This window comes from Cinclus cinclus, chromosome 5 (assembly GCF_963662255.1).
Source record: "Cinclus cinclus chromosome 5, bCinCin1.1, whole genome shotgun sequence".
NCBI lineage: Eukaryota > Metazoa > Chordata > Aves > Passeriformes > Cinclidae > Cinclus > Cinclus cinclus.
In genome coordinates this window covers 36,401,731-36,415,556 of record NC_085050.1, presented here as the reverse complement: position 1 = coordinate 36,415,556, position 13,826 = coordinate 36,401,731, and the positions used below count along the sequence as shown (strand labels likewise).

General features: G+C 37.9%; 1 protein-coding gene across 1 annotated transcript in view; it reads left to right on the top strand.

Annotated features, from left to right (window-relative positions):
• Positions 1-9,344, top strand: part of GALNTL6 (polypeptide N-acetylgalactosaminyltransferase like 6) — a 435,822-nt gene extending 426,478 nt beyond the window's left edge. Inside the window, exons 11-12 of the mRNA XM_062492844.1 lie at positions 3,061-3,210; positions 9,111-9,344. Coding sequence (XP_062348828.1) covers positions 3,061-3,210; positions 9,111-9,278 — 318 coding nt within the window. The 3' untranslated portion in view covers positions 9,279-9,344. The remainder of the gene's footprint in view (positions 1-3,060; positions 3,211-9,110) is intronic.
• Positions 9,345-13,826: the final 4,482 nt, after the last annotated feature.

Here is a 13,826-nt window from a genome sequence, read left to right as displayed (position 1 = left end):
GCGGAGGATCGGGCTTTGTTTTACAGACTGATATGAGAGAAGGCAAAAGAGGAGAATGAGCATCCCCTGAGCCAGGAGAGAGGGTTTCTTGGGTCCAGCAGGGAACCGTGAACAGCAGCAACCCCATGTGCTGCAAGTGAAGAATCAGCCTGCTGTTTGTTAATAATGTGTCTGGGAATTTCGTGCAGCCTTGTATCAAATCAACAAGCACTCAGAAATGAATGAAGTACAAAAAGGGTACAAAAAAGGCTCAGCCATTTCTTGTAAAATCTGACACAGTTTTATACTAACAAAGGAACAACAGAATCCAAAGTGACAAGTGGTGGCAAAGCAGAACATTATATACTTTAGGCTCCAGCTAATAACATGTAGGTAGCATTGTTGGACATTATGTAGTGGGGAGATAATATTTATATTGGCCAGATTTAGTGTTAACTAGAGGAAAATTGCTGTTTAAAAGAGGAAAGTTTAGAATTATGAGATTGGAAAGATTGTACACCTTCATGTTGTGTCTGTAATTGCAAGATCTTAATACCAGTTGGGTCTATAGAAAAATATAACCTTTTTTCTGATATTTTTTTCTCTTCTCTCTCTTAGTCCTAGAACTGAGTTCCTGTCCCTTACAAGGTTTGGTTTTATAATGGTATCACTAGCAAGAAGACATACTTGTTTATTTTAAAATAAAACTGTTTTTTAAAAATGGGAGGATAAAGAAGGAGAGAAAAGAATCTAAGCTAGTTTAAATATTGAGATCTAGTATTACACAGATCCTTGTTTTCATTGGAAGGGAATAAAAATGTGCTGCTGTTACCATGTCTTGTCTTGCAAACAGGACACAGCCCTGGCAGTCTTCAGAAACCACACAGGAGTGGAAAGAGCGAAGGAATAGTCTGGATCAGCATGATCTGATTTAAAAGCTGCCTTGAGCACTTTCAGGTGTACTGATGCATTCAGTAGCATAATAGTCCTCAGGCCAAGGTCCAGAGAGCAGCAAGAATTGGTCCCTCAGCTCACCACTCATGCACAGAATGAGAAATCTGGTGAACCACCCACTAGGAAAGATGACTCTGGTCCCAAAATAGAATCTCTCTGCAGTAGTAGTAATGAGAGTGAGAATATCACAGAAGCACTGTTCCACACCATTCCTCTAGGTATTTGTTATTCATCACTTTGAACTCTAGATTTATTATGTGTCCATAGAAAGGTAAAGGATAAGATAAAGAAAATGGCTTTTGTTGGCTTTTTGCTAAAGGAAAATTGTCTCAGGCTTCTCTTTTCCTGAAGAAAGAGCAACATAATGTTTTTCTGTACCAAATCTTACTTTTGTCTTTGCTGGTGAAATTGTAAGTTATTGTAGGGAGTCCATGATGATGCTTCAAAGAACCATGAAGAAAAGCAGAAAAAGATTTAACCTTTTGAAAAGCAGAAATTGCTTTGAAAATTAGGTTAAAGCTGTCTGCTGCCTTTTACTGCAGATAAATGTAAAAGGCACTCTGGGAGATGGAAGAAATAAGCAGGACACAGAGACAAATTAAGAAAACACTCTATAGAAAACCTATAATGCAGATATAAATAGGGAGCAACCACAGCTAAGAGAGAGAACAAGGGCTTACAGTAAGACACAGTAAAAAAAGGTAAATATTCAGATATATGCTTGTATTTAGGGCCTACAAGCCAAAAGAGAGAGTAACACCTTTCAAATGTGGTATTCAGAGGATGGTACAGCACTGAAGATGCAGTATTTTTAAGGGGTGTTTCTTTCAGGAAGACAATGGAAAGAAGATAACTATAGCAATGAAAAGGTTAAAACCTGAGAATCACTACAGAATTGTTCAGGATCAGACCACATGATATTTATTAAGCTTCAATTTATAGCTGGTTTTATCAGGGAATGTACACACTGGAGGAGCAGGGTGCTAGATAAGGGCCAAAAGGAAGTTGTGATGAGGTTGTTGGAGACAGTCTGAATTCAGTATGGGGAGCTGAACTCAGTATGTGGAGATACTTCTCTGGATAATGAGCCTGTGTGCAGTTCCACATGAACCATCTCATTTGAACAGTTTCTACTGGCAAAGTTTGCTCATTTAAAGAGAGCTTCACTTTCTCACTGTTACGTTTCTTTTTTTTTTTCCTATGGCAAATCAAAAGTCATGCAGAAAGCTGAATAGCACTCACTCAAAAAAATAAAAAAGAAAAAAAAGAAAGAAAAGAAAAGAAAATAACCTCACAGCTCTTGACAGAGCTTCTCAGTAGTAATTTACAGCCTGCAACCTCTTTTCTGCAAGGATTGGCCCATGGAAAGGAAAATGCACTCCATGTCTTTAAATTTGATGCTGTCAGACCTGTCACCTTCATCTATGATTGAAAGACTGCAGTGTCGCAGCATCACTTCAGACAGCTGGTGTCTAATTGAGAAGGATTCCTCTATTAACTGTGACCCTCCATGACTCCTCTCAGGCAGTGAGAGAAAGGGCTTTGACAAGCTGCCTGTAGCTCACAGGTTTCACAGTAGAAAGATGAAGATCATTTAACATGTGTTGTTTGTTGTTTGGGGAAAAAAGACAGTTGAGAGAGGCTGTGGTAACAATGTCCCCCATAAAGAGAAGGAAACTGCTCGTTAAACATAGGAAAGAGGCTGTGATGGGAAGATCTCTCTGGGCAGCTTGTTCAGGCCCAAATGAGAGCTAAAGGAACATCACTGACAGTGGCTTTCTGAGTCTTAGGGAGCTGAAATCCTGGTGTATACAGGTGTTGTTTTAACTGGGGCGACTAAAGGCTTTAATACAGCATATCTCCTCACCTCTCTGCAGTACTGTGTCACTAGAGACTTTTCTTTTTCCTTCCGTGACCTCAGGATTGTGCCTTCCTGGGGTATATTCTACATGGCCACTGATGCACTTTAATTAAGGCAGCTGGCCTCACTGAACTGTACACAGGCAGGACCTTGTTCAACCAGCATCTGGGGTGTGTGAAAAGGGAATCCTGCATTAAGCTTTTGTGTGTTATTTTAAATGTTTTCCACTAATAATATATCATTGTATTTCCTGATTGTTTTCCCAGCTCTTCACCTTTGGATGGAGAGAAGACATCCGCCCTGGAGAGCCACTTCACACCAGGAAGTTCTGCTTTGACGCCATCTCGCACAGTAGTCCTGTCACACTGTATGACTGTCACGGGATGAAGGGAAACCAGCACTGGAGCTATAGGAAGGTCAGAGTCACGGTGGGGCATCTCAGAGGTTCAGACCATCTTGAGTCTGTATCCACTTTAGCACAGGCTTTCCCATCAAAGAAGTTCTGTTTTCAAATCCATCACATCCTATTCCAATTTAATTCTGTGGTAATCTCTCTAGAATATATTCCTTTTGAGCATTCAGATATTTAGGTCAAATTTAAATGAAAATGGATCTGATCCAGCTCGGAGGGTGTCTGTATTGGATCTATTCCCTGAAAGGTGTTTTACTATTCTGGCACTTCAAGATGCTTGTGTCATTTTAACAGAGGAACTGTTGGAAATATTTTCATCCAATGTGACAGCAGCAAGACATGTTGCTCATGCGTTAAATGTACTTTACTACATTTTAAAGATTATAAGTGGCAGAAAAATCTCTCTTAAAAAAACAAAACAAACAAAAACCCCAACAAATACAAAAAAAAAAAAAACCCCAAACAAACAAAACAAAAACCACCCAACATTAAAAGCACTGCTGTAAGCCAAAAGGAGGCAGGAGTTTATGAACTAAAAATAAGCAGCTTAGACAGTACTTTGATGTGCTGAATTTCAGCCCATTTTTATAAATCACTGGAAACAGGAGGTCAAGCTAGACACTGTCAGAGCTTCAATTATGGTAAAAAGTCCTGGTAATGCTACTGATTTGTTGTTGTTGTTGTTGTTGTTGTTGTTGTTAGGGTTTTTTATAGTTTATCAGCAAGTTGTCTTGATTAAAGATTTCACTAATAAACTCTGTATTCCATTCAGCATAAGGATTTCTCTGAAGCACTGAGGATTTCTCTCACACATGCTTCAGTTTTCTTTGACCCTTGTGCCTTGCCCTTCACTTCGTTGAAGCTGAGGCCAAAGTACCAGGAACTGGTCCTTTGCCAGATAAACCTCAATATAATTTTCTAGTTTAAAAAAAATACATGGTACAAAACTAATTCAGAACCATTAAAAATAGGTTTCTCCTGATGCTTTTTTCTGAGTGACTGCTTATTAGTTTGTGCCTTTTTACCTTATTTATGTTGCAAATTGAGGTCCATCATAAGATTTTCAAGAAATGTAATCCCTTTGAAGCTGAGGTATTACTTGTAAGAAAGTTAGAATGTATGGGGCAGATATTTAGAGGATATAAATTGTGGTGGATGTACTGCTGCCTATCTGACTTTATAATGCCATAATAATCCCTTCTTGTTTCAAAATCCTTCCAATTTATCTTTTTGCCTACCCAAGATGCAAATCAAAAAGCTTTCATACCTTTAGCATTTCATTGTTGCTAAATATAGCCAGTTCATAAGACAAAATGCAGGTCTGGAGCTACCCTCTGTAAGGCCTTTGATGAGGACAGAATATAGCAGGTACTGAAAGAAATTACATTTGGAAAAAATACATAGTGTAAGTTTTATTGAATTCTCTGCACAGCTTCATTTTTAATTTCCAGATGGCTGACAAGGCTCGTATAAAAATTCTCAATGCAAGACAAGCATTTCCATCTCAGCAAAGAAACACCACAAAGTTTTGTTATGATGGAAGTACTGACACATTCTTAACTGTAATCCCAACCTGACAGCAAGCTGGTCAATTTGCATAAACCTTCAAGTTAAGAAACTGCATTGGAATAATAGAACTCTAGATAGCATTGTTTTCTTTAAGCTTACTTTTAGTTTGCTACACAATAAGTATTTTTTAATGTTTCCTATAGTCTGTCTCCTCAAATAAAGTGCAGATTTATATTAGAGATTTCTGGTAGTACAGCTACACATCCAAAAACCTTATATATGATATAATCCTTTTCCAGCTTTGAAAGCATCTTGGCAATAGAACTTTTAGTATTTTCCCCCCTACAAAACAAAAACTGATCTATGCTAGAGCCTTTTACCTAGGGGATGGTATGCTACCAAACCTGCACCCTAAATAAAGAAGAATAATAATGTGGTTAAGGAAGAAGTGTTTCCTTTTCAAAAGCAGAGAGCAGGTCAGCCCTCTCTTCTGTTCTCTGCACCACTTATAGACACTGTAGCTTCCTAATGATCCTGTATCCATCCTGACCAAAATTCTTCTCATGCTTTAGGAGAAATGACCTTGTTTGTTAATATCTTGCAAGATGCCTAATATGAAGCATTTCTTATAATTCTGTCACATTATTTCTATAAAAGTAGAAGATAAGCAGCTTTTATTCATGTAAAGATGAGTCTTTTCTCATGATCATTTGCATCCTTGAGCCACTGATAAAAAGTTATGGCTGTGAAGTGATTACAAAATGCTGCAAATGCAACTTGAAGCCAGGCACTATTTTCAGATTCCATATTCTTATAGCCCAGAAATAATAACAACCTGGTTTTGGATCCTGACGAATGAAAACAGCTTAAATATTTTAGTGGCAAGTTGAATACATTAATATTTTACTTTGGGTAAGGAGTGCTTCTCTGGAAAAAAATTACAGCCTATCCTCATTACACGCACTTTGCTTCTTGTTGCAATGCAGTCTCAGAGCGTGCAAACCACATTCTTTTCAGATGAATGAAGCCAAAACTACCTCTAATAAACATGTGTCAAAAAAACTGTTCTTATTCCCATACTGCTTAAACCACATCTGGGCCGCTATTTGAAAGTCTCATAAGTCTGCAATATTAAGTAATCAATTTTCATAGGACCAATCTGAAATACTGGTCTGCAGCCAAGTATACCTTTGAGAAAACCCTGTAAGAAGCAATGGAGCAGAATAAATCCAAGCAGTACTGCAAACATTGTTATGGGTTGTAAATAGAAGAATGTGAGTAATGCCAGGACAAAAAATATTGGCACCATATTGGAGCAATGTAAGATATTAGATAAAAGTAAATAACCTGTAATTATTAGATATTTCAGAGAATGGCTTTAGCTTCCCAAGCTAAAATAATTTCTTTGGCTCTGTTTGATATTCCTAAGCGTGCCAGAGCCAATGATGAGCAGTCCCTACAAATTTCTGTTCCTCGTAGTGAAGGAATATACCTCTAGTTTTCAACGTAGCATCATTCTGGTCTGACAGGTAGTGCACTGATTCTGTTAAAGTATGATTCAATTTATGTGCCACAGGCCCACTACTGCTATTTGTAGAGCAGAAGTATCCAAGAGAGGGCTGATTTTGTAGGTCTCTAAAAAGAAACAATTGCACAAAATTAATTTCATTATATGGTAATTCTACCCTGAGCCTAGTGATTATGATAGATGCTAGACTGACAGCATCAAAAACTGTGCTCAGAAGACAGGAGTTTGCTCATAGTTTTCTGACAGCTGCAGGGACAAACTGTGAGAGTCAGTTGACTCATCACGTGGGAGGTGCATAGATTATTCCCTCAGACAGATGAAGACATGTCATAGTGGTAGTGGCTTTTATCATGTGGACATCAGTCCTACTGAAACTGCACTGGAGCTACCAACTAGTTTCAGATAAACTACTGCAGCTACCAGCTGATAATGACTTCCAGTTAGTTGCTCTTGACATTGGCCATAGTTACAGCAGTGACCTCTAAGAAATGAAAGACTCTATGTCATTACCAACCCCCCTGAGCTGTTGAGACCAATTATTTTATGGAGGAGTTTTTCCTTCTGCAAATAATCTTCAGGCTTGCCTTCATACAGAAGGAAAAAAAAATATTCTGCTGTTTTCAGATGTTAGAAATGTCTCCACAAGAGCACTTGTTTCTCAATATTGGTGTAAAGGGGAATTTATGTATTTCTCTTGTAAAGCTGTTTCCTGGAATGCATGCAACTGCTACCCCTTGAAGTCCTAAACCTGTTTCCACTGAAATCCAGTGGAAGATAAGACCACCAGGCTTTGACTTTAAATCAAGCATAAGCTTGAGATCATAAATTAATAGGCCTTTATATATAGCTAAGTCAGCCAGAAGTTTTTCCAGAGTGGTAACTCTGTCCCTATTGTTAAAAGACACTCTTCTTTCCTAGTAACCAGACTCTCTAAATAAAAGCACTAATAATGCTTCACTCAAAAATTGCCTGCCTGTGATATTTCTAAAAGAAAGACCACCAGCTTTCTGGAAAAGCCAGAATGCTTTTGGTGCAAACCTTCTGTGCTGAAACTTTTTCCTTTCTTCTTGTACCAGCTATCTTATTAAAGCTTGTAATATTCCAGCTTTGGCTTCTTAATAGCTTGGCTGGCCCTCATGCCCTGCTATACTGCAAGGAAAACCATATGCCCCTTTCCTTCAAGGTCCCACATCAGGCAGGGTGACCACGGCACAGTCACTGAGTCCTGATTTCAGGCAGTGCCACTCCATCAAGCTGTTATTAGTACAAGAGGAGCTGCCAAGGTGCAGATGTGTGCCTGCACCACCCCATAGGGTGCCTGGCAGTTCTTGCAGGCCCACCTCATCCTAGCAGGGACACAGTAGCCCTTGGTAGAAAGTGCAGTTAGTTACCCCCTTCCTGCAAGCTGAAGTAACCTGCCTGCGTTCCTTGTAGAACATGCAAGAAAGGCCTCTACTCATTTGGTTTGGTCCTGTCAACTTTGATGACATCCCTCTGAATTTCAGTCTGTTGTGGGGGGGAGGGTGTTTGTTGTTCATCCACCGGTTTTGGAGAAAGGGCGATGCTGAAGGTAAAAAAGTGTGAAAGGCAGATGTAACACCGTCCCTCTCAGCCAGAGCACAAGGTACTTTTGACTTGGTTCTTTATTGCATATATTAATTTTAAAAAGAGGCATTGTACTCTACCATTTTTTCACAAAGCACTAATCAATTAATTTGCTCTTTCCTAAATTAAAAAAAAAAACCCTAATTTTTCAAAGTGGTTTTAAATAGCTGCTGTTTCTGTTTGTTTTCATACTTTTTTTTTTTAATGTGGGGTATTTTTAAAGAGAAGTTTCTATGATTGCTGCTCAGCACCCAGAGACTTCTGTGAGTTTTTAAGCAATTTGGCAAGTAGAATTTTTTCTCTCTCGCAAACTGGGAAGGCAGACACATCCTGGATTAGTATAACAATACTGTCAGGTCATCATCAGCATGGAGGAGAAAAGCCTGAATGTGGCTTACCAAGAGTAATCTGAAATTTATTTCAACAGATGCAGTATAGTCCCTGGAAACTTTCAGATTATCTAATGACTCCCACATCTGTCTTTGTCAAAACACCTGCCCATATGAACTAAGTACATTGAAGCAACCCAGCTCACCACCTGCTCAACTGACTGTTTTCACAAAGATTCACATCAGGTTACTTAATACTCACTCTAGTTTTGTGAAGTAAAATTAATAAAACTAATCATCATAAATACGCTTTTTAAAGCAATTTAATCTGTGCTTACCCTCCCAAAATCTCCATATGGAGCTAAATCAGTGTTAGGATTTCCACCTTATTAGAAGAGAGAGAGCATATTTCAGTGTCTGGTCTTAGTGAGGCCACAGGCATTGAATGGGATAAGAACATCAATCCTATGTCCATCTGTCCACCACTTCAGTCAATAATTCATTTTTACCATCTTCACCAAGTTGAAGATTTTACAGCTCCCCCGCCAAGAAACACAAGACTTCTCTAAAAAGCCCAAACAAATCCATTTTTCAGGTTCAGACATTTAAATGGGCTCCAAGCAAATACATGGTATGTAAAGATATTAAGACATTCTACTTTTTATTATATTATGTGGTCGTTAGTCAAAGACCAGATGATGTCTCCCTCTTTCTTGAATCCCCGCTTTCATAAAGGATAATAGCCCAAGGGAAGAAAATACTCCATTCTCTACAGCTTTCTAATAATAGCTGTTGTTACCACACAGGGTTAGTGCACAGAGATCACAAAATCATTTCAAACAGGACTGTTTTAATCTATGTTCTGTAAAATTAGAACACTTTCAGTGATTTGGCATTTGCTACTTAATTCTATTTTTTTTTTCATTCCTGTAGGACAAAACTTTGTTCCATCCGGTAAGCAGCAGCTGCATAGATTGCAACCCAGCTGAGAAGAAGATTTTCATGAACAGATGTGATCCTTTATCTGAAACGCAACAGTGGATTTTTGAACACATTAATATGACTGTTTTAGAAAAATTTAACAGCAAGGCCAGTTCCTAGAAGGAAAAAAAAAAAAGAAAAAAAAGAAAAAATGAACACACCTATTTACGTACAGACTGCAGACTACGTTTTTGCCAGCATCTGGGTCAAAGGAGTCAGGAATTAAATTTCCTAGATCCAGGAAATCTGTTCTGAGGATTAAGAAAATGCCACAGCAAGAGCCAGCAGGCTGTCCTTGTGGATATACAGTATCTGGAGAACTTGGCCATGAGCCTCACCGGATACTACTGAGAACTTCAGGCTGAAAATTCCCTTGCTGGTCAAGGGAAAAACTTTGTTTAAAAACTGTTTAAAAGTACTCCAAGTTAATAAAGTAAAACAAAACTCTAGAGTTTCTCAGGTCAAATCCTGCTGTAGTAAGTAGCTCAGAACAGATGCTATAATTTGGGATGGGTTTATGGTGTGCATGACGCCTACAGGAACCTGAAGAAATCCCAGGTTTTAGAATTAAACATGCTGGTAGAAGAATAATGATGTCCCAGCGTTCCCTAGACAAGATATATGCTCTGTTGACATTCTCTTAATAGAAGGTTGGGTTAAGCAGGTTTAACCCTCAGAACTGCTGCAATTAATTTAAAATACCTCCCTTTTACATTCCATTCATCACCAAAATAGAAATGGTAGAAATCTTAGGGTCTAGAATTACACTGTAGTGAAGCATGAAATAAACTGTATGGTTTTGCCCTCACATTTTCCCCCTTCAGGAAAAATAAAACAAAGCAATCGAATTTCTATATATGATATATTTAGCAGTTGTGATTCAAATCCCATTGTTACAAAAGGTGAGATTTTTTTTTTTTTAGTGGCAAATATAACAGCAGCAGCTGCAGCTTAACACAAGGCTTGTGGACTATCTGTCTTTTTTAAAGGTATAATTTTTACCAACATATAAATTAAATTGAAGATAGGCTGGGGAAAAAATCAAGAGGAGAGCAGGAAAGAATTGCATACTGCATGCTAAACTAGGTTAGTCAAATTAATACTGGTATGCTGCCATCATCTAAAAGCATGTTGTCTCCCTGCAGTGCAGCTTAGAAGATCTTGCAGTGCTCTTGACACAGAGGAGCGGAGAGAAAAATTGACAGGAAGACAGTTGGGTGGTTTTGGAGTTTTTGAAATCTGCGATGAAAATCATGAGCTTTCCACAGCGAGCAAGTGAATGGTACTGTACACGTCATGAGGGAGGAAACAAGAAGTGCAAGCAAGTCACACATTACAGTATTTTGGTACTTTAGGCAGAGGCACCATTCAGTGTAACACAGACTTCCATCACACTGATGATCACGATGGGTCCCTCAGACCTATCAAGCTATTGGAGAAAGAGGCCTCTAAAACATTTTAAGAAGGGTGTCTGTGGTTCTCTCAGTTCATACTGATGTGTGGAACGTGACTGATAACTTTGAGATTGTTAAGGAAAGAGTGTGTATAAATTTATATCAAGTAAATACATGGCTCTTGCTTGAAAGATGAATTTACAGATGAAAGCACCATTAATGCAGATAGATCACATCCTCTGTGCTGTAATTCCTTTCAGGTTCCAAAAATAACATTTGTAATTAAGTTGCTAATTTTGATTGCTGGTGAGGTGACTGACTAACCAAAATACTAATGAGCAATCTACCCTGTTTTAAGGGAGTAGAGTGACTGTTTTGTTTATTCTCCTTAAGCTCTGTTTATGCACAAAGAGCATTGATTGCATCCAGAGGATGGTTCTAGTACCAGAGTGCTATTTTATAGAAGCATCTTGTAGTTGCAGGTCATATGAAAGTTTTAGAAGGGGAATGAGGTCCTGTAGCATTCAGGATGCATGCACTTGGGAAATTGTGAAATTTCCAATATATTGAGCAATTGCTGCAAGTTATTGGAGAGATCTTTCAAATAATTTAAAGGGACGTGTCCATAGAGTTGTCATTTTATGATTTTAAAATAAGTGAGCTTGTTTAGCTATTTAAATTTAATTTGAAGATATGGTATGCTCAGGAACAGAAAAAGTAAGGTTCTGGTATGAGGATACTTCATTGATGACCAGGATACTTGGTTTAGCTATCACAGAGTCCTTTATTTGCAGCCTGATCATGAGGAAGGAGGGTTTGAGAAAAGAAGAAAATGGCTGCTTTAGATATAAATGCAGCCCTCAAGCTGCTGATTGTAACTGGCCCCAAAATGTCGGTCCTGGAAGCAACACTGTATGCCTGAAATAGAGAAGCAAAGGAGGATTGCTAAACCAGAACAGATTGGTAGGGTTATGTTATTCAGTGTCTGACTGCATCTCAGTGGTCTAATTTTGAGATATATGACGGGAACTAGACTGCTCTTAGGGCAAAGAAATTCTATGCCCTTTACAGCCCCTGTTGAGTCATATTGCACAGCACCTTATACTGCCAAAGGAAGCCTTCTACTTACTTGTAGCTGATAACAAAATGTAAACTCGTGCAGTCCTTGTCCAGAAAGTAATCCATATGACTAATAGTCGGATGTTGTGGGGAAAGAGAACAGTCCTTGCACAGGACTCCTTCAAAAAAAGTTTTATTAATAATAAATGATCATTGCTACCTTTGTTCAAGTCTGTCTTGGGTGTTCTCCAAAGGTTTCCACTGATAAGAGTATTTCATTACTAATTTGCCATTCAGAATTTCTTTAATTCTTCCTGCAACCATATCTTTTCCAGCCAATAAACTTCTGAACAATTTGATAGGTTGGGGAGTTGTATCTTCTTCTCATATTTCTCCAGGAGCATTTAACTCTAATACATCGTTTCTTCAAAAGACTATGAAATCTCTTCACAGAATTTTTTTTTTTTAAATACCAGGTAGTTCTGAACACATTTTAAATGTAGTGCACAGGTGGCATTAACTAATGTGGGCTTATCATTTCAGGGGAGCTATACTGATTTCCCCAACTAATTACTTGCTTCCATTTTTTTCAATTGGCTATGTTATGGCTTTTTTAGGTCTTGTATCTTTAAGAGTTCATCAGCATCTACCCTAAATGTTTTCCATTTAAGGTTAACTGCCTTTTTTTTGTGGTCAGCAAACTACTGCAAGTGGAGAGAGCATCTGGAAAAACTGAAATAAACTCCAAGTGCAGCTAAAACTTCGAAATAACACATTTTTCCCTGCATATATTCCAGAATCTAAACTAAACAGAGGCCTTGGGGGACAGGGGTCAAAGGAGAGAAGAAGAGCCAGGAAACAAAATCTTTCATATGTCGGAGAGTAGCCTTGTTGCAGAGACATGACAAGACTTCATTGGTCACAATCTTACTTCAGAAAAATGAGATTGCTTTAGAACAAATATTTCTGCAGCAGTATGGATATTTTAATTATGTGATGCATTATTCCTGGGTGTGGTCTGTTTATGAATAAATGGTCTCTAGCTGCTAAACTAAGTCTGTCTCATGATAAAGATAGACTAAGCTTGAAGGGAAGCTGACAAGCACTTAACAACCTTTGATTACTGGCAATTTACCAGGCATCAATGTCTCCAGTGACCTTAGTGAAATCTTATGCCACATAGAAGAAATGTGTATAAATAGCTTGACCAAATTGATTAGATAGGTAGCACTTCTGCAGGAGTGGATATTACCTTTGTTTTTTTAAAAAAAGTCATAATCACAATTCATTTGCATTTTTATGGATAACTTCTGCAAGAGACTGAGTGAGGGGGACCCTTTTAGCCTATCTGGATGGATTGGAGATGGAGCATTTTAGGAAGGCAATACTGGCAAGCTTTCAGTGTGGCTGACACCAGGGATGCATCCATTTGCTAGTTAAAGAGCATCTGTAATGCTGATAACCCTGTGCCTTTCAAGAGAACACAGCACGTATGTTAAAAAAAGAAGAAATATTATAATGGTTTTATTTTTCTTTTTTAATATATCAAGGTTGTTAGGGAAATAATTTCAAGGCCCTTGAAAACAACACAAAGTGATCAAAAGTAATGTTTTTATAGTGATGTTAATTTATTTATTTGTTTAACCGTCTCCCAAATATGTTCCATATTCTCCTAAAAAGAGCATAAGGGTCCAAGAGTGCTTTTACATAACATTTTCAGGATCATGCCCTGTCTGAAAGTTTTGAAAAGCCTTTAAAAAATTAGGAAATGTAAACCAAAAGGCAACATAAAAACCCAAAGAAAAATACCTATTATGTCTAGCGTACCAAGAGACTTTGCTAAAAGTTTGCTAAGATAGTATCTTTCAACTGGAAAATGTTAGATGAATAAGTAATAGAGTTATTAAATCTTTAGTGTGTAGTACTTTCTATTTAAGATTTTTAATTTTTAAAAATGTAGTGAATTTGTGTGGTTAGTAGCTGACAGGTTTGTTTTTTAACCACACATAATACATAAATCTGTTCTTAGGTCTCCTGAAATATTCCTTTACTCGTATTTCCTTGTTATAATTCACAATGCAGTGGATTTAAGAAAATCCAAACATATGAAAAAAAATTCTAAAAGGTAAGAAACATATGTACGAACAAATAATGAGAAAGTTTAGCTAGAGAAATTCAGAGAAATGCATGGCATTTCCAAAGCTTCAGCAGCCTT